This window comes from Podarcis tiliguerta, assembly GCF_965153285.1.
Source record: "Podarcis tiliguerta genome assembly, chromosome: 9".
Taxonomy (NCBI): Eukaryota; Metazoa; Chordata; class Lepidosauria; order Squamata; family Lacertidae; genus Podarcis; species Podarcis tiliguerta.
Window position 1 is genome coordinate 12,037,936 of NC_139542.1, and position 27,941 is coordinate 12,065,876.

The following is a 27,941-nucleotide window of genomic DNA, read 5'->3' on the forward strand; positions in this document are numbered from 1 at the left end:
CTCCTACGTTCCTTCTCCCGCCGGGGGTCTTGCGAGGCGTCCTTCTCTCGCCTCCCCCCCCACCCCCCGCCCAGCCTCGGAAGGGCTGGAGAAGCGAGCCTCGTTTAGACTCCAGGCATGTAGGGGAGAGCTGTGAGATCACCCGGGTTATAAATATCTCCGTGCCAGCAGCTCCGCGCTCTCGGATCGCGCTCTCCCTCCAGCGGGCCGACGATGCCTTCCCTGAGCGCCGGAGCGCACGCCTGTTTGCCCCAGAGGTGCCGCGGCATTCGCAGCCGCCTCCGCAAAATGCCCTGCGCGTCCCTCCCGCTGGAAGAATGAGCTTGTCTTTCTTCCTCTGCCTTCTCTTTCTCAGCCACCTGATCCTCCTCGCTTTGGCACAGAAGGAGACGCTGCCCCCCAGAGCGCAACTTGGAGACGCGGCTTTGCGTGCCAAAAACAGCAGCAGAAGCAGGCTTGGAAGTAGGAATACCACTTCTTCTTCTTCTTCCTCTTCCTCCTCCTCCTCCTCCTCCTTTTCAGCCCCTTCCCCTTATTTCGCCCCCTCTTCGGGAGTTCAAGGCAGCGGTTCCGAAAGGAGCAGTTTCCAGTGGAGCCCATCCGGGCGCAGAACGGGCAGCCTCTATTGCAGAGTGGGCATCGGTTTCCATCTCCAAATCCACCCCGATGGGCATGTCAACGGCTCCCACCAAGGCAGTATCTTAAGTAAGTGCGTTTCGCTTCTCTCTCCGCCCCTTGCCTGGGGAACTGGGGCCACTCGGGGACATAAAATTCAATGTTGCAGTTCAGGGTGTTCATTTTTTAATTTATTTTTTAAAGAGCATATTTAGTGGTTGCTTTTATAGGAATCTGTGGGTAGGTGCTTATTCCTAAACGTTCTTTTTTTAAAAAAAAAAAAAAATCGTACACATTTTTAGTCTTGCTCGGTGTAAGTGCGGCTACCTACCTGCCCAGAGCCCTTGGGACCCTAGGACTAAGAACTTTACGCATTTGATGTAAATTCGGTTAAAATGGAAAGCTTGGCTTCTGGGCGCACGCTGAAGTCCCTGTGTTGCAGCCCAGAGCCATTCAGAGGGACGCAGCTCAAAGAGATGGAAATTTCGCCAGTGACTTCGACAGCAAGTAGATTGCTCCCGTGACAGGTGGAGATCCTCATAATCTGTCTTCAATTTGGCCTCTGGAGGGAATGCAGAGAAGCAAGGTGGACTTCCCCACCCCCACCCCCCAAAACCTCCAACTCCCTGGCTTGTTTGTCCTTCTTCATAGAAGTTTACACCCTGATTGGGGAGAGCTGGGAACAGAGGTCATTCTTTGCGGGTGTCTGCATATTGGATACACAGCATTTTGTAAATGGAAAAGTGCCATTAATAACTTTACTACTACTAATGATGCTGATAATGATAATAACAATAGTGATGGCTTTAAGCAGGGCACAGACTACTGCAGGTTTTTCTTTGCACAAATCAATGTTTGGGTGTCTTCTTTGCTTCTGAGTGCCTTGCCTCTGCTTCACTCCTGTCCTATTAGAATTGTGGATTCAGACTGCAGTCTGATAACCCTTTACCTGGGAGTAAGCTCCTTTGAACACGTTGGGCCTTGCCTCTGAACGGACATGGGTAGGATTGCATCACACTTCCTCTGCACACTTTCCCAGAATTAAGTTCCGCTGGGATGTACTTAAAAAGTGAAACACGCCGGTATCAGCGATAGAACAATCGCATGATAATGTGAACAGCTGAATAACACAGCATATCATGTTCACCTGTTGGTGAACATTTTATGTTTGGCTGATAGGAACCGTCAGAAGCGGACTGATAATTCCAAATGCAAATAGGAACAGTGATGGGAATAGTGCAAAAGGCATTGGTTCGGGAGCATACACAGTCTGAATAGCCAATGTCAAGTTTATATAGCCAGCAGCCAAACGTTAAATGTTTTTCCAGGGCTGTGGCAAGAGGGAAGATCATGCATTTTAATGTTCCCACCATCCAAAAATCCTTGCTAAACTGTATTTCTACATGGAACCCCCACTTTTAAAAGCATCCCCCACTTTCTCAGTTATGAAGTTATGAAATATGCAGTTCTCAGACAGCAGTCTGGTAAAGGGCAAACTTTACTGCTCAAGTTTCTGTTGTGATTGATAAAAAAAAGGTGTGGGGGAAAAGCAAACTACTGAGAATAACAGTGCTTCATGGGACTTAGCAGAACTGAAACTAATTGCAAGGAGTGGTTAGATTTCTCCAGCAAATTCTAAATGACAATAGGTTTTGTTGTAATATGAAACCATTTGGGCACGTTAAGTGGTATTTTTAAACAAAATAGTTATGATAAATTTTTATTTGGATTTCTCCCTTCAGCATTACTGAAGATGTAAAATCCTTGAATTTAGTAAAATGTAAAGATTACTGTCATAAAGTTTATCGAGAGTTTTAAGTTTTCCTCCTGCAGTGCAAAGGGATTAGTGACTATCGCTGAAAGTTTAATTTTTAAAAGGGAAAAGTAGTAATGTTTTAAGTATCTCCCAAGTCCTACTGATATTCTGGAATGCTGCTCTGAAGTATCTGATTTCCATGAAACTTTGTTTTGGCTCTATTGCCTAGTGCAGGTGTCCTAGGCCTAATTCTCACTGGGGTGGCAACTGCAGGTTTTAGAATATTGGACAGCTTCTCTCTGCCCCCTCCCCCCCAAAAAAACTCATTGCATGTAGAGATCTAGCATGTCAGGGTGATTGCTAAAGTAGGACCCTTCTCCCTAACTTGCTACTTTTCTGTATACAGAGGCGGAGTTATAGCAAAGAGCCACGCCCTGCAGTCTGGAATTGTGCATCCCTAACTGAGGGATGCGGGTGGCACTGTGGGTTAAACCACAGAGCCAAGGTGTTGCCGATCAGAAGGTCGGCGGTTCGAATCCCCGCAGCAGGGTGAGCTCCTGTTGCTCGGTCCCAGCTCCTGCCAACCTAGCAGTTCTAAAGCATGTCAAAGTGCAAGTAGATAAATAGGTACCACTCCGGCGGGAAGGTAAACGGCGTTTCTGTGTGCTGCTCTGGTTCGCCAGAAGCGACTTAGTCATGCTGGCCACATGACCCGGAAGCTGTACGCCAGCTCCTTTGGCCAATAAAGCGAGATGAGCGCCGCAACCCCAGAGTCGGCCACGACTGGACCTAATGGTCAGGGGTCCCTTTAGCTTTAACTGAGGGTGGGAGGACACGACACGCAACAGGTCAAATGCAGCCCTCCATCCTCTCTTTCTGACATCTCAGGCTCTCTTGAGGCCACACACCCCACCAGCCATGTTCTATGTCCCCCATCAAGTGCTTTTCTCTGGAGGCTAAAATGTACCCCTGAACTATCACAGCCCCTCTAGCCTGGATGGAGAGATGCTGGGATGGTGATACAGAAAGTCCTGTTGGCTTTTGCATGGCTGAGATGTTGCCCTCCTATCTTTTTTGTTGCTCCACCCACTTTTGGCTCCGCCCCCACGCATTACTTGCACAAATCAGTGGGCCGCAAATCAGCTTGATCCTTTTGCTTACAGAGCTGTAAGCGATAAAACAGGGGTCAGCAAACTTTTCTGGCAGGGCCGGTCCACTATCCCTCAGACCTTGTGGACTATATTTTGAAGAAGAAAAATGAGTGAATTCCTATGCCCCACAAATAACCCAGAGGTGAATTTTAAATAAAAGGACACATTCTACTCATGTAAAAACATGATGCGGTCCCTGGGCCTTAGTTTGCCTACCCATGTAACAAAAGGTTAACTTCATAACCATGCTCTCCCCACTGACTTCCAGGAGAATAATTCTGATTTAAGTAAGATTAAATTAGATTAGAGGATCTATCTGTTTACCTCTGGCTTCTTGTCTTCTGTGCTCACACCTCTCTCCTAGAATACCTGTGTGGCTGCCTCATTCTCTTTTCTTTATTCCTTGTTAATCATTGGAACAAAGGCAATGCACTGCGGAGGCAGATTAGGGTAAAAGATAGTTACTGGCCCAAGGTCATGCAGTGACCTACCCTAACCTACCTCAGAGGGACACGGGTGGCGCTGTGGGTTAACCACAGAGCCTAGGACCTTTTACTCTCTAGCTCAAGGTGCAAGACAGCCCCTCTCTTGAGTGTAAAAACAAGCCCCATCTTATTCTGTCTTATTTCGGTCTGATCAACCACATCTGAAGATTTTTCCGTTTTTATCACTTAATCTGCATTTCATTAATTTCACTATTACTTTTAATAGTCATTCACTAATAATTCTCTTCATACTTTCCTCTGCAATATTTCGCATAGTCCTCCTTACAAAACTTCTTGCATTCCTACTAGTGTAATCTGTTGATTACAAATAGTCCACATATTTACTCCAGTCCTCTGAGAATCTCTGATCCCGCAGGTTTCGAATCCTTCCTGTCATCTTATCTAATTCTGCAGATTCCATTAATTTCGTCTGCCATTCTTCTTTCGTTGGTAGTTCTTCTTGTTTCCATTTCTGTGCCAATAAGGCTCTCCTTATGATATTAAGAAATAATAATGCATGTTCAGGGAAGGAGCCTGGCATCCGACTGATGGTGTTGACTCCTATAGAATCAAAGTTGTGCATTGGTTAGTGTTGGGCTAGGATGAAGGAAATCTGGCTTGAAGAATCCCTGCGTCAGCCATGAAGCTCACTGCATGACCTTGGGCCAGTAACTATCTTTTACCCTAACCTACCTCAGAGGGCTGTTGTGAGAACAATGTGTGTGTGCAGAGGTGGGGAAAAGCTGCATATATCATATTGAGCTTCATGGAGTAAATATAAAATGAATGAATGAATGAATGAATGAATGAATGAATGCAGCTCTGCACATTAGTGTTAGGAAAAGGTCATCGGTCACATTAACTGCCATGTACTGCTTAAGTGCTTTAGCACTGTGGTTTCTGAGCTATGGTTTGTTGGGCCTTAGCCCAGAAGTTCTGGGATAGGAGCAAGTCAGACATTGCTTCCCTATAGGGGTAGAGTTACAGGAAAGCCTGGGGGGGGGGGCTGCTTCCTTCAGGGATATAGATTGGTCTCAACTAGGGCCAGGGCCTTTTCAGTACTGGCCCTGACTTGGTGGAATGCTCTGTTACAAGAGACTAGGGCCCTGCAGGACTTGACATCTTTCTGCAAGGCCAGCAAGACAGAGCTGTTCCGCTGGCCTTTGGTTTGGACTCAGTCTGACCCTTATGTTTCTCTCCCCTTATGGTTTTGATCTATGGGCTACTATTAAAATGAGGCTGCATTTTAAATTGTATTTTAACCGTTTTTTATTATTATTATTTTTTCTCTCCCCCCCCCCTTATGTTTTTTATTGTAATTTTACTGATGTTAGCCTCCCTGAGCCCAGCTCTGGCCGGGGAGGGCAGGGTATAAATAAAATAATAATAATAATAATAATAATAATAATAATAATAATAATAATAATCCCAGCTCCCCCACCTGACTCTCAAGAATTTCCCCCTCTCTGTTTAAAAAGTAAGTTCCTAGACTTTACGTGTAAAAAGTAAGCAAGGACAACACACAGGCAGCAGTTCTACCCAACTGCCAACTAAGAAGCAAGAGAGCCTGTGGTGCAATGGGTCAGTGTGTCTGGCTGTTTACCAGAAGGTTGTTGGTTTGAGCCCACCCAGGAATGGTGTGCGCCTGCATTGCAGGGGGCTGGACTAGATAACCCCTGGCGTCCCTCCCAACTCCATGATTCTGTAAGCAATGCAAATAAATAACTTTATGCTTGCTGTGCTGCAATAATTCCCCAGCCCATTAAAGCCCCTTTGTGATACACTTTCTGGCTAAGGGGATTGCTGCTTAATTCGTTCACTACTAGGTCCTGGGCCCAGTGCACTGTAAGTGGATTGGGTCCCTTGGTCCACTGAAAAAGAAGGCACTGATCTGCATAAGATTTGTACCTGCTTTGTGCTATGTGCAGGTTTGTGTCCTATTTTGCAGACCTAGGAGTAAGTCCCTTTAAACACAAAGTGACCTGAATAGACGTGTACACCATTGTACTGTAAGTTAGCTATACAGTGAATTCTTAATGAGTACCTGTTCTTCATATCCTGCACTGTAGGCAGTGGCGTAGCGTGGGTTGTCAGCACCCGGGGCAAGGCAAATAATTTGTGCCCCCTAACCCATGGATTTGCGCCCCCTAACCCGTGGATTTGCGCCCCCTAACCCTAACCCCCAGATGTTGCGCCCGGTGCAGCCGGGCCCCCCCTGCACCCCCACGCTACGCCACTGACAGTAGGAAACATGCCTAAGCCTCTTTGCAAAGTTTTCACATTTTGCATTTAACTTTTTTTTTGGGGGGGGGGGTTAACTAGCACTTGTGAATCTTGTGTTTGCCGAAAATTACATCTAGGGAGTACCTGATCTCACCACAGGAAAGATACTTCTTGGTTGCTAGGGGAGAAGGAAGGGGAAGCCATGGAGTTTCCAAGTATTTTAAAATGAGACAGAAACAGAAAAAGTGTACCAAAGGGGGAAACAGAAACTCACAGACCCCACGGATTCCTATGGCCCGGTATCTAAGCCACTCACTCATCAATCACAGCTCTGACTTCACTCATTGGTTAAAAACACTGATAGGCGGTAGCAGTCAGACTGACTCATCTCACAGAAATTGCATAGGAGGTACCTGCATATTTTGCTTCACAACCTTTCTTCCAGGACAGCTAGAAACTTACTTTAAAAAACGAGACCCATTCTGGCTATGAGCCTAGGCTGATCTCAGTACCCCTGTACCCTGTGTGCAGCATCGGTGCCGGCCCTACCATTAGTGAGTGTCATGAAAGGTCAGCATATTGTTATATTATCCCATTTATGATTGCTGTTGCATTCTAAGCACATGGGAGAGGTGCTTGTTGGATTTTCTGCCTTGGGCTCCAAAATAACATAGCTGGCCTTGGGTAGCATGAGTTAGCAAGGGGTGGGTTGGCAGCATGAGTTAGCAAGGGGTGGGTTGGTGGCATTTGCTGTCCTGGCTCGGGTGGCAAAATGTCTTAGGTCGTCCCTACCCATTGCAAAGGTGTGTTCAGCATGAATTTGTAGAACAGGGTTCTGCAACTCTGTTCCCATCATCCCTGACCACTGGTCCTGCTAGCTAGAGATGATGGGAGTTGCTGTCCACAAACAGCAGGTGTAAAGGATCAATCTTAGGGCAGAGATTTGGACCACATGAGTTTCAGGAACATTCTCATTCTGAGGATGCAATGAAATTACTTCCAGAATAATGGGCTTTGGGGTAACTTGCTAGACAGCTTTTATCTCTGTTACAGAAGCATCCTTCTAAGTTGCACTGGTATCACTGCTGTTTAACCAAACCTTTTATTTACGCAGCAAGAAACAGAACATTTGAGTCGCTGCTGAGCAGTTCCTGCTGGAAAAAAAGCGCTTATTGTGTCAGCAGTTTACTGCGATTCATCCCACTTTCCCCAGCCTCTTTATTTCATGGCATTGTTCGCCTCTCCTCGAGTGCTTAGTTTGAATTATCCATCTGCCTCCAGCTGTTCCTTGTCAAATCTCTCTCTTTTTATTTTTCATCTGCTCATTTTCTTTCAGTATCCATAAATATTTACACAGTGACAATGAACTATAAAGATAGTAAGGGCCGGGCAAAAGCAATCGTTCACAAATGGCAGCATCTATTGGATTCCCTCCCCCGCAAAAAAAACACAACCCAAAGAAACATGAAAAAAAATAAAGAAAGGAAAAAGAGGAACATGCCCTCTTCTGTGTTTATTTATGCCTTTGGCTATGCATGATTCCTGCATTCCAGGTGCCCAGTTTAATGGTCTCATGGACATCCAGTGCCATTCCATAAATAGTTATCTGGTACTAGAATCACATGATGACGGTTCCAGTACTGTGTCACTTGCAAATTTCCATGACCAAATCATAGGGGCCACTTCTGGGCTGTCGTTATTTTGTAGGTGGGATTCAATTTCATACAAGTAAATTCAGGTTGTGCAATTGAAGTGGATCTGGTGGCCTCGCACTAACCTTTCCAATCATTACCACTTCTTGTGGTCAGGAAAGTGACAAGGAAAATCACTGGAAACTGTGGGGGAAACCGTTGTTTGACACGACATGTCCTATGTGTGTACGTTTATGGGTCCGGGGGGGGGGGGGTTAGTCTGTGTGAGAGAGTGTGTGAACAGGGTAAAGGTAAAGGGACCTTTGACCATTAGGTCCAGTCGTGGCCGACTCTGGGGTTGCAGCGCTCATCTCGCTTTATTGGCCGAGGGAGCTGGCGTACAGCTTCCGGGTCATGTGGCCAGCATGACTAAGCCACTTCTGGCGAACCAGAGCAGCGCACAGAAACGCCGTTTACCTTCCTGCCGGAGCAGTACCTATTTATCTACTTGCACTTTGAAGTGCTTTCGAACTGCTAGGTTGGCAGGAGCAGGGACCGACAACAGGAGCTCACCCCGTCGCGGGATTTGAACCGCCGACCTTCTGATCAGCAAGTCCTAGGCTCTGTGGTTTAACCCTGTGGGTTAAACCTGTGAACAGGGTAGCCATCTCCAGTTATGGCAATACGTACTACTGTTATGAGACACCCACCCACCCTGGAACCTGGGAAAGGGTTTAAACAACCCCATCTTTAGCTCCAGATTTTCAGCCAAGATGGCCAGGGCTAAGGAGTTTGTTTATCTATCCTTTCGCTTGGCCTGTGTTTTGGACTAGGATCTTATCAAAGATGCATGGAAAATGCAAAGAGAGATTTTGCTTAACCAAGCTTCGATTAGGAGGGCAATATCGGATTTTTGCAAGGCAGAGCCACGTAAGAAGAAAAGCTCTTGGACCTGGGGAAATTAATCGGGACATAATATGAGCAAAATAAAGGTCAAGAGGGACTGTGGATCAGCCCCAGAGAAACACTCTTTGTACCCACCAGCACTATGCAGAATGGTTTAACAACCAATCCCTCTTCTCAGGGAACTCGGAATGTTGCAGCTCTGGGAGGCAGTGGCGTAGCGTGGGGGGTGCAGGGGGGGCCGGCCGCACCGGGCGCAACATCTGGGGGTGGGGCGCACTCGCACTCACAGCTCTCTGCCCCTACCTGGCTCACTCACTCTCTCTCACTGCAGTGCTGGCTGTGCGAATCCGATCCAAGCCGCCGGGTCGCCGCCCACTGTGGAGGGGAGGGTGCCAGGTGTGCGGTGCGGTGCGGAGAGAGAGCGAGGGACTATCTGGGGGAGGGACAGTGCAGCGGGGGGGGGGTGGCGCAAATTACTTGCCTTGCCCCGGGTTAGGGGGCGCAAATTACGTGCCTTGCCCCGGGTGCTGACAACCCATGCTACGCCACTGCTGGGAGGGGAATAGAGGGTCTCTGTACCCTTAACAAACTACAGCTCCCAGAATTCTTTGGGGGAAGCTGTTTAAAGTGGCATGATGCTGCTTTAAATATGTATGGTACAGATGGGGCATTTTCCAGCTTACGTCTTCTCTTTAGAGAAGGAGAGGTGTGGAGCTGAGCAGCCTATAGTTGCTTTCGCTTTAGAACGTTCTGCATCGAGTAATAATATGCTTTTAACAATTTCAACCATTTTCCCTTTTGCATCTCGTCTTTCAGGTTCTGACCCCCTAATAGCTCGCGCTTAGATTGTTCTTTCCAGGCTTTCGTAGCCCTACAGGGGAGATTCAGAATGTGCACTGCCATGTAAAAATAGTACCCGCTGCACTCCCTCGCTCTCTCCTTTTAGAAAGAACTGATCCTTATGCGGATTCAGAGCCAGCGTTGTTCACCTTCACCACAAAGTAAATCTGCTCCTTCTATCATGTGTTTGCTTTTGATAACCCCCTGAGCCAGAGCAACAGAAGACAAGAAGAAAACGTGCTCTCTTCAAAAGCAAACCACCAAAAGATTTGAGAGGCAGGATGAAGCGAGGACATCAGCAGGAAAATGGAAAGGCAGAAATGGGCCTCCGTTGTTGTGGTCCATCACAAAGGAGGGACACGGGTGGTGCTGTGGTCTAAACCACTGAGCGTCTTGGGCTTGCCGATCAGAAGGTCAGCGGTTTGAACCCCTGCGACGGGGTGAGCTCTGTTGCTCTATCCCAGCTCCTGCCAACCTAGCAGTTTAAAAGCACACCAGTGCAAGTAGATAAATAGGTACCACTGTGGCGGGAAGGTAAACAGCATTTCCGTGCGCTCTGGCTTACTTCACAGTGTTCTGTTGCTTCAGAAGCAGTTTAGTCATGCTGGCCACATGACTCGGAAAGCTGTCTGCGGGCAAACACTGGCTCCCTCAGCCTGAAAGCGAGATAAGCGCCGGAACCCCCACAGTTGCCTTTGACTGGACTTAACCATCCAGGGGTCCTTTACCATCCCAAAGCATTCAGTTCAGGATTTGACCACACTTCCGCTTGTCCCATGCCTAGAAAGCATGGGTCTGAGCGGTTTCCCACTTGCCCTCCTCCTTTTTCAGGGAAAATCCACTCTTTAGTTCCAAATCAGAACAAACAGCTATCAATCAAAAGCCCAATTGCCGTTTGCTCCAACTGAGTGCTAAAGAGTAGTTTTCCCTGCAGGAAAGCGGTAGGAGAATCATAGAGTCATCGAATGGTAGAGTTGTAAATTTGGCCACTTACTTGTTAGCAGGAATGCGGCAGTCAGAATATATTGCATGGATATTATGCCAACTGCATTGCTTACATAGAATCGTAGAATCTTAGAGTGGGAGAGGACCCAAGGGTCATCTAGTCCAACCCCCAGCAATGCAGGAATCTCAGCTAAAGCATCCATGACAGATGGCCATCCAACCTCTGTTTAAAAACCTCCAAGGAAGGAGAGCCCACCACCTCCTGAGGGAGGCTGTTCCACCATCAAACAGCTATTTCTGTCGGAAAGTTTTTCCTGATGTTGAAGAATCTCCTTTCTTGTAACTTGAAGCCATTGGTTCAAGCCCTACTGTCCAGAGCAGGAGGAAACAGACTTGTTCCCTCTTCCACATGACAGCCCTGGAGATATTTGAAAGTGGCTATCCTATCTCCTCTCAGTCTCTTCTTTCCCAGGCGAAACATGCCCAGCTCCTTCAACTGTTCCTCATAAGGGTTGGTTTCCAGACCCTTGACCATCTTGGTCGGCCTCCTCTGCACACGTTCCAGCTTGTCAATATCCTTCTTAAAACTGTGGTGCCCAGAACTGGTCTGACCAAGTCAGAATAGAGTGGTACTATTATTTCCCTCCCACAACGGGTGGCGCTGTGGGTAAAACCTCAGCGCCTAGGACTTGCCGATCGCATGGTCGGCGGTTCGAATCCCCGCAGCGGGGTGCGCTCCCGTCGTTCGGTCCCAGCGCCTGCCAACCTAGCAGTTCGAAAGCACCTCCGGGTGCAAGTAGATAAATAGGGACCGCTTAACAGCGGGAAGGTAAACGGCGTTCCGTGTGCTGCGCTGGCTCGCCAGATTCAGCTTGTCACACTGGCCACGTGACCCGGAAGTGTCTCCGGACAGCGCTGGCTCTCAGCCTATAGAGTGAGATGGGCGCACAACCCTACAGTCTGGCAAGACTGGCCCGTACGGGCAGGGGTACCTTTACCTTTACCTTTACCTTATTACTTCCCTTGATCTGGATACCAGATGTCTGTTGATGCAATTGGAGAGCCCAAAGTCCGCAGCTGCAGAAGCTGCACCATACCTGCCAGTTGCATGGGCCAACGTTCTGTCAATGTGGTCGAGTGATCAGAGTGTTGGCTAAGGGCTGGGAGACTAGGGTTCAAATCCCCACTAAGCCATGAAGCTCATTGCATGACCTTGGGCCAGTCACCATCACTCAGCCAGAGTTGTTAGCAGAAGAAAAAGAAAAACACCTTGAGCTCCTCAAAGCAAAGATGGGGTATAAATTTAACAAATAAACAAAGTCCAGAGTCCTGAATATAGAGAGGACCAGGTAGCCCAGTGGGCTAGATCCCAGCATCTGGAAAAGAAGCTAAATGCTTGGGCTATTGTACATTGGCCTCTTCTTGTTTTATGTTGCGCGAGATGTGATTTAAGTGCTCATTTCACCCTTCTTCACTGCTTCAAAGAGAGGATGGTGGAGCTACAACTCACTCAAGATGTTAAACCTGTGTTGTTCCCCAGAGCCAGCAGAGATCCAGTTTCTGCTTTTTCTGTGTTTGGAATGAGTGTCTGGGATGAGTGGAGCATTACTTTTCTCCAGTTTGGGATAGCTCAGTCGGTAGAGCATGAGACTCTTAATTTCAGGGCCCAGGTTCAAGCCCCATGTTGGGCAAAATATTTCTGCCTCGCAGGGGGTTGGACTAGATTAAGGTTACCAGGTTTTTTTCCAAAGAATCCAGGGACACTTAAAAAAAAAAAAAAGTTATTTTAAAAAAGTTATTACTAATTTTTTTTAAAAGAAGTAATATCTTCTCTTCTGTGGTCTCCTCTGTTGCACAGCCTTCCTCTGGGCCCTGGCCTGCTCTCTTGGAGTGCTAGCTGCCATGGAGTAGGCTCGGGACGGACATGGGCTTGGCCACATGTCCTTGCCTTCCCAGTGCTCTCCTACAGCTCCTCCTCAGTGGCGGCGGTGGCAGCGGTGTGGCAAGGTCGGAGCTCCCCTCTTTTTTCTCCTTCCTCTCTCTTCCTTCTCCTCCTCCTCTCCTTCTCACTGCGTCAGCTCTGGGGTTTTCCTGGCCCCGGAGCACCGCTGGGGAGTCAGCCGGGTGGTCAGGTCTCTCGCTCTCAGCTCAGTTTGGGTCATGGGGTGGTGGTCAGCAGTTCCCCCAGTTGACACGCTGGGTATCCCTGGTTCCCTTTTGGTAGTGGCGGTGGCGGCAGCAGCCTCAGCAACCCGGAGCCAGCCTGGTAGCGCAGTTGGCTCTGTCTGGCTCCAGGAGCTACTCGCTGCCATGGTGCCCGCCATTTTGCCTCGCCAGAAGTGCCCATATGATGTGTCTTGTGCCATCGAACCAATCACGCAATATTCATTCCCTGCTAATAAATCTACAACACTTAAAATATAAATCCGGGGACATTAAATGAAATCCGGGGACGGATTTTGTCCGGGGACATATTTGTAAATCCGGGGACTTTCCCTGGGAAACGGGGACGTCTGGTAACCATAGACTAGATGACCATTGTAGACCCTTCCAACTGTATAATATTGAGAATGCTATGAATGCATAGCCAATGAAAGTGGGTAATGACAGCAGGGTGCTCCTTGTTTTCTTCAACCTAACAGCTGATCGGGGTTCCAACAGTCACATCTTGCTTCTCTGCATCCTACCAACAGACCGTCTGTCACCAACCCTTGTGAGCTTGCAGTTGTCTCTCCTCATGAGCAGTTAGAATGACCATGACACTTCCATGATGTCCCACAACTCATCCATCTGCTGGGGAGAACTGCATTTATTTATTTTTTGCGGGGGTTGGAGGGGGAGCGAAGCCAAAGCTCTTCAGCTAATTGCTAGGGAACTTTCAAAGACTGAAGTCAGCGTGCAACCTTGGTAAGTTTCCTAAACTCTCCTCCAGAGGCTTGCTTCCTTTCAGTTGCTATCGATAATATAAATGTGATGGCTCTGTGTCAATATAGGGTAGGTGGAAGGAAGGGGGGAGCATGGCAAAGAATGCTTATCTTGCTTTCATGCATCTGATGAGCAGAAGGATCCATTGGTCTTTAGCTGCAATCAGGGGGAGCTTGGGTAACCCCAGGCTGCAATGGTAGATGTGCTAGATACATGCATTATAATCAGGAAAATTACTTGCAAGCATGTGCATCTTAGGCGAAATTGCAAACCATAATGTGTATATTAGGAGAAAGCCATGGTAAAATGCTGAAGAATTTATCATTTTTTAAAAAAAGCATTTGCAAACTGATTTGGAGAACTGAACATAAGATTAAAAAAAACAACAACAACGAGGAAGTGAGAGACCAAAGCAGGCGGATTTGCCAATCCCTAATTGCACTTGGCTTATTTCAAATGCTCCTGACTGCTTCCAGATCTGCCTTTAACATGTTCAGGGGTGAATGTCTTCTTCTGCAAACAATATGCTTGGTGATCAGTAGAGTCTCAGCACTCCCCAGCACTGTGCAAAGCAGCTGGGTGTGTGTGTGTGAGAGAGAGAGGTCCGGAGTGTGTGTGTGCATGTGGTTAAAATCATTTGCAACGGATGCAAAAACCTTAGGGTATTCCGGAGGCTCCAGCCTGCTGGGATAGGGTGCTCTTTATTCTGCAAGAACTGCTCCTAAACCCAGATGTATGGAAGCAGCTGCGTCATGTTTTGGTTTATTTATATACCCCCAAGTGTTGAGCATCATATCAATAGGAAAGAAATACGGTATATACTAAGAGTACCAATAGATGCAGTCAATCAAAGTGGTATAAAATAGCAAAATTACAACATATCCACCTGGATATGTGTTAGGAACACTCAGTGGCATAGCGTGGGGGGTGCAGGGGGTGCCATGGGCAACACTGGCCTCTGTCCCTCTTCCTTTCCCTCCCTCCTCTGATGAGCAGTGGACTCGTAATCTGGTGAACCGGGTTCGATTCCCTGCTCCTCCACATGCAGCTGCTGGGTGACCTTGGGCCAGTCACACTTCTCTGAAGTCTCTCAGCCCCATTCACCTCACAGAGTGTTTGTTGTGGGGGAGTAAGGGAAAGGAGATTGTTAGTCACTTTGAGACTCCTTCGGGTAGTGATAAAGCAGGATATCAAATCCAAACTCTTCTTCTTCTTCCTCTTGCGTCTCTGCCTCCCCAAGGCTTGCACAGCTGTTTGTTGCAGAAGCCCTGGCTATAAGCTCTCCAGGCGAATGGCGCCTCTGCTGCTGGCCAGGGGGTGCTTCCCAGGCCCCTGTGGGGCAGTGCAAGGAGGCACATCTCTTTGGGGCAGGAGGGGGCAGCTGAGAGACTAGGGGTGGCAGCTGCAGATGCCCAGAGGACTCCCAAGAAAAGGAGAGAGGAGGTTGAGGGCACACCCCAAAAGGGTGAGAGGCTGCCAGCTCTGCAGGCAAAGGGCTCTTGAACCCAGGCCCAGACAGAGGGGAGGGGCATATGGGCCACTTGGCCCGGCCTCCAATTCCAAAGGGGGCCTCAGTCAGCATATTTATCCATATTTTCCATTTTGTCTTTATATGCAGATACGGTTCAAGCCTTGAAATAAAATTATTTGCCAGCATAACTTTTGTGAAAATTATTTATGTACTTACTTAATTATAAGACTTCAATTATCCCCAGGGTAAAAAAAAGGGGGGCACCTGGCCCAGGCCTCTGCCTGGCTCTGTAAGGCTCTACTTGAACCCCACAGAGGAGTCACAGAAAGAATGTAGTTGGTCAAGGGAGCCGTGGACCCAAAAAGTTTGAAAACCTCTTTCCTAAACCATCTCCTGATGCCTTCCTGTTGAGGGCAGGTGATAACCCCAGAGTGAGCAGCCATTAAATTCCACTCACACCAGTTGTGTCCTTTAAAACCTCAGGACGTCTATAAATAAATGTATATTCAGATAACCCGAGCAAGCAAGCAAGAAGCAATCAAGCATGAAATCACAGTTTAAGCCTAAAATGACAAAGCTAGTTTTTCTTCTTCTTCTTCTTCCTCCTCTTCTTTTCCCTCCCCCTTTTTTTTAAATAAAAAAGACCTGACAATGCATAAGATTTCTTTCTCTCTTCTTCTTTTCTTTGCAGTGCTGTGAAAAAACGAATTGTGTTTTATTTTGGGATTTCTGTCATCCTAGGTATTTTGGAAATATTTGCTGTGTCTCAGGGGATTGTAGGAATACGAGGAGTTTTCAGCAACAAATTTTTAGCGATGTCAAAAAAAGGAAAACTCCACGCAAGTGTAAGTAAAAAAAAAAACCAAGACGAAATAAAATACTGCATTTCCAGGTTATGTGAAAAATGTCTCTTGTAGCTTGCAAAAGAGTGAAAATATTGCAAGGTCATCTGCGCTGCACCTTGTGAGATTTGAGTCCACAGCTCTACATATCACTTCATTCATTTCCCACCATTTCTTCCAAGGGGTTCAAGGTGGTATATGTGGCCCTTTTCCCCCATTTAATCCTCACAACAACCCTGTGAGGTAGTTTAGGCTGAGAGACAGTGACTGGGTTCAAGGTCACCCAGTGAAATTCATGCCTGTGTAGCGATTCGAACCCTGGTCACCCAGGCCCTATTTCAACAACGCCACGCTGGCTCCCTTCTTATGAAAATACAGAAGAATGAAGTCCCCCTTGACCTTAAATTCCTCATCCCAGTCCAGCATAATTTTTGACCCAGCGTGCTGGGATAGCTCAGTTGGTAGAGTGTGAGGTTCTTGATCTCAGAGTCATTGTAACTCACTCTACATGGGGCTGCCCTTGAGACTGACCCAGAAACTCCAGCGGGTGCAGAATGCCACGGCGAAACTCCTTATGGGGTCCTTGCTGTGGGATCACATTCACCCAGTGCTAGACCAGCTGCACTGGCTCCCAGTGGAGTACAGGATCGGATTTAATGTGCTGGTTTTAACCTTTAAAGCACTATACGGCCTAGGACCCTTGTACCTACGGGACCGCATCTCCTGGTATGTCCCAAGGAGGACCTTACGGTCTTCAAACAAAAACATCTTGGAGGTCCCAGGCCACAGGGAGGTTAGGCTGGCCTCAGCTAGAGCCAGGGCTTTTTTCGGCTGTGGCCCCGATCTGGTGGAACGCTCTGTCACAAGAGACTAGGGCCCTGCAGGACTTGACATCTTTCCGCAAGTCCTCCAAGACAGAGCTGTTCCACCAGGCTTTTGGCCAAGGGACAGTCTGACCCCCCCCCCCCTCATAGAACTCTAGCCCAATGGTTGCCATTAATTTGATTTTGAATTGATTTTAGAATGAATTGATTTTAGAATGCTGTGTTACTTTTATTGTTGTTAGCCGCTCTGATCCCAGATTTGGCTGGGGAGGGTGGGATATAAATAAATTATTATTATTATTATTAGTTCGAGTCCCATGCTGGGGGACCAATAGGATTCCTGATCTTGACTAGATGACCCTCCATCAACCATGTATGGCCGCAGCCCATCAAGGATTTTGTTTCAATATCCCGATGCTGCTGTCTGCCCAAGCTGTGTTGCACCAACTCTACTCCAAGGGTTCAGGTTTCAAAGCCCTAACAAATCACTGAAGTTTTGTTGTCTCTTACTGGATCCATATAGGCATACAGCAAAACTACTTCTACTTCTTTTGCCAAATCCGACATGGGTGGCGCTGTGGGTTAAACCACAGAGCCTAGAACTTGCCGATCAGAAGGTCGGTGGTTCAAATCCCCACGACGGGGTGAGCTCCCATTACTTGATTCCTGCTCCTGCCAACCTAGCAGTTCGAAAGCACGTCAAAGTGCAAGTAGATAAATAGGTACCACTCTGGCAGGAAGGTAAATGGCGTTTCTGTGTGCTGCTCTGGTTCACCAGAAGTGGCTTAGTCATGCTGGCCACATCACCCGGAAGCTGTACGCCGGCTCCCTCAGCCAATAAAGCGAGATGAGCGCCGCAACCCCAGAGTCAGCCACGACTGGACCTAATGGTCAGGGGTCCCTTACTGGCCCAGGAGACAACCTTCAACAGATGAACCTGCAAACAGGGTCTTCTGCAACCCTGGCTAGGATTCATCATAGTCAGTGTACTGCAGGGATGGGAAGCCTCAAGCTCATGGGTCAAACCAGTCACCCGGGCTCCTTTTTTTGGCCCCTGGGAATCTCCCCAGGCTACACCCTTCACTGGTCTTGCTTCACAGCCTCCTGGAGTGGTTTTGCCTGGCTGGAATGTGCCCATCCTTCCTCTCGCTTGCCTGGATAGAGGACAGAAAGTGGTGTTATAAGAAAAACTGCTCCCTTTCTCTTGTGGGGTATTCCAGAGCCCTTATAGAGCCCTTAACTGGGTTCCCTATTGGTAGGAGAAATAACAGAGGCCAATCAGAGTCCATTGAGAAGCAAAGCGGCTCGTAAGCCTGATCTTTATTCAAGGAACTGTGGCAACAGGGTTCCCACTCACCACGCGCAGGAGGGAGGAGAGAACCCAGAACAATGGTGTGCAAGCCCTTCTATAGACTTTTGAAATTTCCCACCCTGTAGCCCAAGACCATCCCCCAAAAACATCATACATACATCACAGAAAGAGGTGGTCTACAGCAGAGGAGGCGGTCTACAGCAGAAATCCTGTCTGCCAGGATACCTGATAATGGTCACTGATTGCATTGCCTGGGTAGTCTAGCCATTCTTTTATGATGGCAATAACAATTATAATTATAATTTATTATTTATACCCCACCCATCTGGCTGCGTTTCCCCAGCCACTCTGGGCAGCTTCCAACAAAGACTAAAAATACACTAAAATGTCACAAATTAAAAACTTCCCTGAACAGGGCTGCCTTCAGATTAATACTTTCGTACCTGAATCCATGTCATAGGTAAAGGTAAAGGGACCCCTGACCATTAGGTCCAGTTGTGACCGACTCTGGGGTTGCGGTGCTCATCTCGCTTTATTGGCTGAGGGAGCCGGTGTACAGCTTCCGGGTCATGCGGCCAGCATGACTAAGCCGCTTCTGGCGAACCAGAGCAGCACACGGAAACGCCGTTTACCTTCCCGCTAGAGCGGTACCTATTTATCTACTTGCACTTTGACGTGCTTTCGAACTGCTAGGTTGGCAGGAGCAGGGACCGAGCAACGGGAGCTCACCCCGTTGTGGGAATTTGAACCGCTGACCTTCTGATCGGCAACACCTAGGCTCTGTGGTTTAACCCACAGCGCCACCCACGTCCCGAATCCAGGTCATAGGCCCACCCTATTCATACACAAATATGCCCTTAACACAGGGTTTGCAAGCAAAAAGACAATGGGAAGGCTCTCAACCATTTGCCTCGCTTACTGCAGAATGGCTTCAGGACTGCTTTCCCATACTATGAATATTTATTCTATATTTGAGACCTTAAATTTCTTATAACAGTGGTATGTGAGCATGTGTAGAAACTAGCCTCCCGAATAAGGTTAAGATGTACACTAATTTCCCACCCACTTTTGCCTCTGGCTGTGCCCATCCTGGCATGCGGCCCTTGGGAGGTTACCCAGAAGAGAATGTGGCCCCTGCAGAATTCCCCATCCCTGCTGTACTGGAAGAGTCCGTCTCAAGTGCTGCCTTGGCAGATGCCCATACAAAGATGGCAGCCTTCCTTTGGCGTAGTGGCCCACAAGTTGAGCTGTTCTGCCCCCCCCCCCCCCGATATGAAATCGTCTTGTTATTTCATGCTATGAAATTCTGACATGATTCAGCGGCTGCCGAAATTAAATAAGCCCCCTTCCTTGGCTTCCGGCTAATTGCTGGGAGCAGGACGTGGTTAGTTCCAGGGGGACCAGACATGACGACCTACTTCAGACAGGTCACCAGGAAAGGTTAAGACCCCCAATTCTTCAGCCAAATCAGCGCAAGAAATTAGTCGAAACCCGAGCCAAATGTCTAAAGTTCACTGGGCTAAACAATGCCGATAATGTAAAAACAGCATCTGTTGTTCTTTGCTGCTTTGGCAGGGCGCGTTTATTTTGTGGGATAATGAGTTCGAAGAGGCGCAAGGAAGTGCTGTGCCTGTCACTCAGGGAAGCGCTTTGATTTTAACGGCGTTTTGATTACTTCTAGCTGAACTAGAGATAAAATCAAGTCCCACTGTTGTTTTTGGGTTGGGGGGGGGAGGAAGCGGAAGCAATTCTGTGGGCTGTAATAGGTTTCCCCTTCTGTATCTGAGGTCTGGCCTTCCATTTCAAGTGGTAATCTAATTAAATTATAAAGCAGTTTATTTTTTTTAATAAGGAAACTGGATTCAGGAGCAATGTTAATCCTGGCAATTATCAGCTTCCCAAGCAGATGGCTCAATTTTTTTGTTCTGAAAGGAGCACCCATCCACCCCTCCTGTTATACTGTTTCAGGCTAAAACCCAATGCCCACATATACGAGGAGCAAGTTGCAGTGAATCCGAGGACATTTTCCTCCTGAGTAAATATGCATTGGGTCAAACTCAACATCATCCTGCCCAGTGGCTTTTCCTTTTGTGAGGTTGTGTTCTCAGCAGAAGCTTTACCGTTTGAGGAAAATATGTATCTGGAAGAGGACATTTCTTTCTCTTCTTTTTACAGTTAAGTTTGCGGGTGGCGCTGTGGGTTAAACCACAGAGCCTAGGACTTGCCGATCAGAAGGTTGCCGGTTCAAATCCCCGCGACGGGGTGACCTCCCGTTGCTCGGTCCCTACTCCTGCCAACCTAGCAGTTCGAAAGCACGTCAAAGTGCAAGTAGATAAAGGTACAGCTCCGGCGGGAAGGTAAACGGTGTTTCCGTGTGCTGCTCTGGTTCGCCAGAAGTGGCTTAGTCATGCTGGCCACATGACCCGGAAGCTGTATGCCGGCTCCCTTGGCCAACAAAGCGAGATGAGCGCCGCAACCCCAGAGTCGGCCACGACTGGACCTAATGGTCAGGGGTCCCCTTTACCTTTACCTTGCAAGCAAAAGGGCGAAAACGGACGAGACACCCGTAGGGCAGTTAAGGGTTCCCTCACTGTGATCGGTTCTACCAAACCTTTCTCACTCATATATAAGATAATAATCTGTGGGGTTTAACAACGCTGAACTCGCTTGTCATGCTCGTAAGGGAATACCCATTAGCAAGAAAGAGGCTGCCTTGCTGATGTTCCCAACTTGCACAAAGGCAAAATTGACAGAGGCATCTTCAGTGTAGCATCCAGTTTTAATAATTCTCTCCTCATTGATTGCAAAGGCAGCTGAGCAAAATTAATGCCCCGTGAGACAAAGGATTTGCTCTTCTGGTTGACACAGATCTTGGCAGGAAACAGAGGACCTGCTTCAGTAGCTTCAGACAAGATCGCATCGATACTTTTTCATCCTTTTGTACCAGCCCGGATGGCCAGACATAGATTAGAAAGGAGGAATGACCTTCAGAAGAGACATCTGTTCTATTGGATGTCCCCCACTGTTAATACTCTCTCGGGATCCATCCGTCAAACTAGTATAGTGTTAGAAATCCCAGAAGTCAGTCTCTCTCTCTCTGGAGCTTATGTCTAGAAAAAAACTTTGCAAAATCTAGACACCCCCTCCTGTCATCAAATAGCTGAAGGTAGATAGAGAAAGAAAGTGATAAAGAGCAGCAACAATGTTTCTGTATGCTCCAGTGGCATTGCGGCTTTTGCTGCTGCCCGGAGCACACATGCACATGCTGAGCAGGGCATGGAGAGTGAACAGAACCCACCACGCCAGCCTGGTCCTTGCCACCAACACCAGTGGGTGGGGGCCAGGCATGGGCATAGCCAGGATTTATGTTGAAGGGGCAGGGTTCATGTTGGATGGGAGGGCAGAACCTCAGTTAAATATTTACCGTATTTTTCGCTCCATAAGACGCACATTTTTCTTCCTAAAAATTAAGGGGAAATGTCTGTGTGTCCCTGGAAATGCGTGGTCCCTGGAGCCGAATTGCCCAGGGGCAAAAAGCAGATCGTGCTTTTTTTTTTTGAAAGAGGGAAGTGGGTGTTGAAACAAAGCTGCTAATGGGCAAGTGATCGGGGAGGGAGATAAGAGATGCTAGAGATAAAGGAGGCTGCCTGGGAGTGGGGAGGCAATGACAGCAAACTTACAAAGGGGGGAAACAGGAAGACTAAAGCAAAAGAGAGAAATTAGAAGAAAAGGAGGAGCAAAAAACTGCTCCAGCTAAGGAAAAGACACTAAGGCAAACAAGAGGGAAGGGAGTGTTGAAAGGAAACAGCTGATCAGTGGGATCAGAAGAGAGATAAGGGACTCTAGCAGAGGCTGCCTGGGAGGGGGGAGGTAAAAGCCCATGGATCCCCTGGATTTTTACATTGGGTCACCCCAAATTCACCATCAGATCACATAGCATGTCCATGGCTACAGCCTTCACCAAAGAAATCACGCATTCACTGTTTCCTGGGGCTGCAATGGTGCAGAAATGTGGTTACAAAGCACGGATCCACATGGTTCCTCAGGATTTTTGCATTGGGTCACCCCAAATTCACCATCAGATCCTCCTCCGAAAACTAGGTGAGTCTTATGGTCAGGTGCGTCTTATGGAGCAAAAAATACGGTGTATTGATTTACTTGGCTACGCCCATGGGGCCAGGTGCAGAGGGTTCAGAGAGCCCACTGTGCCTGCTCAGCCATCACCACCAGAGCCAAGTGGGGCTGCAAGGAGGAGTGTGGCCAGCTGACCCGGCCCTTGGTAGGTGAATTCCCCCCTGGTGCTGACTGGGCAGCCATTCAGCAATGGGGCTGGGGATGTGGTGGCAAGTCCAGGCAGGGCTCCAGGGCCCAGAGACCCCTGGTGGCAGCCATGGCAGGCCTGCATGGGGGTGCCTGGTTTGTGCCCCCTCAAAATCATTCACCCAGGGCTAAGCCCCCCCTGCCTCCCCCACTATGCCTCTGGTGTGCCCTACAGTCATGTTTGAACTATCTCTTAGGTTGTGCATGTATAGGAGAGTGAGGTTTGGGTGTTGCAGGCTCTGGGAAGGTACCTACTGTGGGAATGTTCAGGGATGCAGGAGAGGATATATTGTCTGATTATAGCCTTTCCAACTTGTGTTAACAATTTCACAATTTAGCAGAGTAACATTCCCCTTTTTAAACTTACAGCAGATGTGTTTGCTCAGGCTCGCTAAAGCCTCTATAATAACTGTTCAGGTATTTCCCCCTTATTCCCCCATAAAAGATAAGACACGACACAGTCTTCTGTAAAAGTATAAAAAGAGTTTACTCACATATCATTCTGTTCACAATCGGATCCCAGAAGGCAGACTTAGCTTAGAAAAGTGCAACACAGTCTTCTATAAAAGTATAAAAAAGAGTTTACTCATATTCTGTTCACAATCGGATACCAGAAGGTAGACTTACCTCAGAAAATTAACATACACCTGGAAACCATCTCATAAGGAGACAGTCCCTTTGTCCTCTCTTGGCTGGAAGCCAAGAGAGCATGTTGCTTCTTCGATGCATGTAGTAAAGAGAGAGAGAGATGGCTGCCCTGCCCTGTGCTTTTGTTGTTACCTGCACAGGTGAGGCCATGTCCACTCTAGCAAAACAAGGAATGTTGTATATGACTGCTCCCAGTGGACTACATCCCACATTTATACGGGGAGGGAGTTCCACAATTTGGGGGCCACCAGAGAACATGCCTTCTCCTGCTCCACCCCCTGCCCATCTTCTGAAAGTGGCAGAGGCAGCAAGAGGGTCCTCTTTGCCAATCTTAGCAACCAAGGGGGGGTCTGTAGGGAAGGGGGCAATCTCTCAGATATGTGGGACCTGAGTTGTTTAAGTTTTAAATGCTAACGTGTGCACCTTGATTTGGTCCTGGAAATGAACTGGCTGCTGGATTTATATGTGATCTCAGTGAAATCCTGGCTAGTAATCTGGTCGCTGCATTTTGGACCAGTTGAAGTTGCCAAATAGTCTTCAAGACCAGCCCCATGTACGGTGCATTGCACTAATCTAGTCTGGGAGTTACCAGTTCATGGTGACTGAATCATCTCTGTCCGAATGAGGCTGTAGAGCAGGAGTGGAGAATGTTTTACCAGTCCAAGGGCCACACTGCCTCCTGAGCAACCTTCCAGGGGCCACGTGCTGTTGCTGGGCAGGGAAACAGACAAAAAGTGGGTGGAGCAAGAATTCTGGCTCTTACATTAGTACACTAGTCTACATTCTAGCTATGCAAATATCAGTGGTTTCTACATAAACACACCCCTCTTTAACCTGAGGGCAAAGGACAAGATGGTGTGGTCCCCATTCTGTGCACAAAATCTAGATAGACTAGTGGTTGACTCTGACTTCAGCACTGGTGATGGAACAGGTTAGCAGAGTCTTCCACCACTAGCACACATTTCTAGCTACTTTCAGCCCCTTAGAACTTGCTACAAGAACTTGCAACACTCTGCTTCTTGGAAGGGCCAGGCTTGTGGTGAGGCCTGGGGAGAATCACAAGGGCCCAACAGAGAAGCCTGGAGGGCAGCCTCTGAAGTTCTCCACTCCTGAAATGGAGAGTGGGATCCCCAAAGCCAACCAGCTCCAGTCCATTTTTCAACCCTAGAGATTCCATGGGGCATCACAAAATCCATGATCCCCAGATTACTGGGGCAGGGAGCGAAGAGGCGGATTGTCACAGGACAAGACCTCATTGTAATCAGAGAAGGAGAGGAAGGCCATTCAGCTGCTAACCTCTCCATTACTCTTTCCTCCTCTCCCTTAATGAGTAGACCCTTGACATCAGGACCCTCTCCCATCTACCCAGACCTATTGATGGATGAGACACGCATTTCCGTGCCAAAACAATCCAAACTCCTTTGGGAAGCAATCATGTGGAATTGTGTTCTCAGATTTATAGTGAGCAAGTCAGCAACGCTATCATCTTTCAGCTCCGCTATATTGTTAAGTAGCTGCTTAGCTCAATCTCTCTCCTTTTTTGGTGGGGAAGAACAAGAGGAAAAGGGAGCAAAAATGGTTCTTCTTTTCACATGCAACCCATTGCGATGGAAATTTTGAAAGTGCTTCATTAAAACCATTGTCTCCCTTTCTCTCCAGCAAAATGTTAAAAGGAGAAGAAAGGTTATCAGGAAAGTTTTGCTTTTTTAAAAGACTCTCTGAGGGGAAAAGCTTTTATTATTTATTTTGTATATTTATATTCCACCTTATCCTACTTTGGGCATAAGAAGGCATATCTGTGTTTCCGCTGCCCATGTTAGCCTTACAACAACCTTGCGAGGTGGGCTGTGAGACACTGAACTAGTCCCAGGTCAGCCAGCGAACTTCCTGGGCGCATCTGAATTCATTACAGTCAAATCAGGCCCCCTAAACCAGACCTTTCATATGCACAGGTGAATACCAAATGCCACTGTTTAACAAAAAAATATAATTTCTGTCCATGTGCTTAAGAGATTGGATAAATCTGGATAACATCACTTTGATCACTGGACTTGGGCATTTTACAGCACTTTCCCCCACCCACCCCAAGGCCTGCTGGACACCTGATGCAAAAATTTGTAAAGATTTTATGGCCTATATCCATTGATTTCCCCCCAGGATCTTGAACAGAGTGGCCATATGCTCTCTTTTACAGAGGGCATTCCTATTCGAGTAAACCCTCTGCTTAAAGGACTGCCTGGTCCAAGTCTGGTTGAAAGATAAAGAACTCTAAGGCTGAGTAAAGCACAATGCACCATCATGTGATAGACAACAATCCCATGACTGCAATCATGGAGCAGGAATTCTAACAGTTTACCCCTCACAGAGCTACAATTCACAGCACCCATAACAAACCACGGTTCCCAGTATTCTTTGGGGAGAAGTCATGTGCTTTAAGGAAGGAGAGCGGGGAGGTGGTCGTCAACTTGCCCATCACAGGTCACCTGACCATAGTCTTCCCCATTACAGTATTTTATACTGTTGCACGCTCCACCAGGAGCTCCATACACACTGCATCCCAGGAAGGTCATTGCTAATGCAGCGGTTTGACTTCACCCCCAGAGGCGCACTCCGTTGTCTCCTGAGGCAGATGGATGCCAACAACTCCCAGCAAGAGCTGCATACCACCCATCATGTCTAAATCTGCATCTGTACAATGATTAGCATTTGCAGATTGTATGCAAAACCATGTCCACCCTTGGGGGAAATGCTTAAGTGGCTATCCTAGCCCCATATGAAAGTGGGGCTGGTGTGTACTCTGAGTGGCCAGATGAGATAAGACTAAAAAAAGCAACCCAATAGATTTACCAACCATTTAGATTCAGGGCTTTTTCATCTCAGAGTAGCCTGTGGGATCAGGCCAAAGGCTCATCTGCCTCCATATACGTTTCCCATCAGCCAGAGATGTCTCTGGGATTCTCACCAATAAAGCATGAAGGCAAGAGCACATCCTTTTTTTATTTCCCCCTATGGCTTGTCACTGGGTATATAGAGCCCTGTGGATGGGCTCCAAAAGTACTTATCTTCCATAAATCAAACCTATCTATCTATCTATGACCCCTGACCATTAGGTTCAGTCGTGGCCGACTCTGGGGTTGCGGCGCTCATCTCGCTTTATTGGCCGAGGGAGCCGACGTGCAGCAGTCATGTGGCCAGCATGACTAAGCCGCTTCTGGCGAACCAGAGCAGCATACGGAAATGCCGTTTACCTTCCCGCCGGAGTGGTACCTATTTATCTACTTGCACTTTGATGTGCTTTCGAACTGCTAGGTTGGCAGGAGCAGGGACCGAGCAACGGGAGCTCACCCCGTTGCGGGGATTCGAACCGCTGACCTTCTGATCGGCAAGTCCCAGGCTCTGTGGTTTAACCCACAGCGCCACCTGCATCGATATATGTGCTTAGCATCTCACTCAGGTTACAGTTAAGTTGCACATTATTTCACCTCCCCCCCCCATGCATCTTAATAGTTCAAGACATGCAAATAAAATGAATGATTATGTGTCACAATGGCCAGCTCCCATTCCATTAGGGGGGGGGGATACTCCAATCCATTGTATTCTCACATAGGGTAAAATCAGCTTTACTGGTGACTTGAAGCATCAATATGGTGGACGTGTGCACTCTATATGCCCTTTACGGTTAGTTAAGTGACTGTTTCTTACCTTGCATTATGCTAGTCATGCAAAAAGAAAAGGCGTTTCTGCAGCCTCATGAGAAATTTCAGGGAGCTAATCAGGAAGTGTGGACAAGAGAGAGTCTAAGGAATAATTTGAAAACGGGGGGAACACGTCTATAGTAATAATAATGATGATGATAAAATAATAGTACCTGCTGGGGCTGATGAGAGTTTTGGCTATGCAACATCTGGAGACCCAAAGGTTCCCAACACCCTGTCTAGATCAATAAAATGGGCTTAGAAGTCGGGTTGTCATTTATTGGTGTTTAAATCGTATTGTGCGTTTATGTGCCATAATCCACTTTGAGACCTTCAGGAGAAGGTTCGATAAGAAAAATAAGAAATAATGATTATAGGCCAACACAGGTACAGTGACAACCCTTTTATAAAGCCAGCATTTGCTGCTATTGTCGTTTCCTCCTTCTAATTCCCTAGGCCAAATTCACAGACGACTGCAAGTTCAGGGAGCGGTTTCAAGAAAACAGCTACAACACGTACGCCTCAGCAGTTTACAGGACTGAGAAGACGGGCAGAGAATGGTACGTGGCCTTGAACAAGCGGGGCAAGGCAAAACGAGGGTGCAGCCCCCGGGTGAAACCCCAGCACATCTCGACGCATTTCCTCCCGAGGTTCAGGCAAGCAGAACAGCCGGAACTGGCTTTCACTGTCGCTGTTCCTGAGAAGAAGAAACCACCTGTCGCCATCCCAGCAAAGCCAAAGGTCCCGTTGCCGGTGCCTCGGAAGAACTCGCCTCCGGTCAAATATAGACTCAAGTTTCGCTTTGGATAGTAATGGCCCAACTCTCTTCCACTGAGGAATGTTGTTTTCTTTCTTTCTCAGGAGCGGTTGCTGCTTGTATGCGACACCACAGGGCAGAATAGCGGATGGGATTCTGCTCTGCGTTTCACTGCGCCGGGAGGTCCTTCTGGAAAGAGTCGTGTTCATTTGGGTCCCTAGCGCCCGAGTTTAATTCACTTTTTTTCCAGTAGCTACAAATGAAGTGGAATTCTCCAAGTGCTCAAAGGCGTAGGGCGCCAAAGATGAGCGGAAAGGTTGCTTGGGCAGGGGTGGGGTGGGGACGCCTTAATTTTCAGTCTCATCTCTCTGCTTTCCAACTGCTGAGTATGGATTGTGCTTAAAATGGCTGTTCAAAACTGGCAGGCACTATTGCTGCAGTAATATGTTTTCCTGCCTCGGCAGGGATTGGACAATATGGCCTTCGAGGCCCTTCCCAAATCTATGGTTCTGTGACTGCTGCAAGATGTGAAAGATTACCTCATATGTTGAGTCTATTTTTTCCTTCAAATTCCTGATAATTGTTTTCTTACTGT

At 47.7% G+C, this 27,941-nt stretch overlaps 2 protein-coding genes across 4 annotated transcripts in view; both read left to right on the plus strand.

The window, feature by feature from the left end:
* Positions 1-27,941, plus strand: part of PRDM8 (PR/SET domain 8) — an 88,689-nt gene that overhangs the window by 51,439 nt on the left and 9,309 nt on the right. The window contains exon 5 of one of the 2 annotated variants that reach the window (XR_014501825.1): positions 20,162-20,184. The exons of the other annotated variant lie outside the window; for it this stretch is intronic. The gene's annotated coding sequence lies outside the window, so the exon portion shown is untranslated. Of the gene's footprint in view, positions 1-20,161; positions 20,185-27,941 lie in introns of those variants that run through there. 2 annotated transcript variants of the gene reach the window in all.
* On the plus strand, positions 22-27,889 carry FGF5 (fibroblast growth factor 5). 2 transcript variants are annotated; one of them, XM_083398761.1, is made up of 4 exons: positions 22-705; positions 15,690-15,793; positions 27,046-27,149; positions 27,451-27,889. In XM_083398761.1, exons 1-4 carry the CDS (start codon positions 318-320, stop codon positions 27,578-27,580), a joined length of 726 nt encoding a protein of 241 aa, XP_083254887.1. In that variant the 5' UTR covers positions 22-317; the 3' UTR covers positions 27,581-27,889. The 2 variants fall into 2 exon arrangements, with proteins under 2 accessions (XP_083254887.1, XP_083254886.1); XM_083398760.1 differs by having other exon boundaries at positions 32-705; positions 27,046-27,594.

Excerpts from the sequence above, each read along its gene's own strand:
- FGF5 (XM_083398760.1), top strand. The coding sequence starts at position 318 with ATGAGCTTGTCTTTCTTCCTCTGCCTTCTCTTTCTCAGCCACCTGATC. Across the intron at positions 706-15,689 it reads CCACCAAGGCAGTATCTTAA|GTATTTTGGAAATATTTGCT; the intron begins GTAAGTGCGTTT and ends CTGTCATCCTAG. Across the intron at positions 15,794-27,045 it reads AAGGAAAACTCCACGCAAGT|GCCAAATTCACAGACGACTG; the intron begins GTAAGTAAAAAA and ends CTAATTCCCTAG.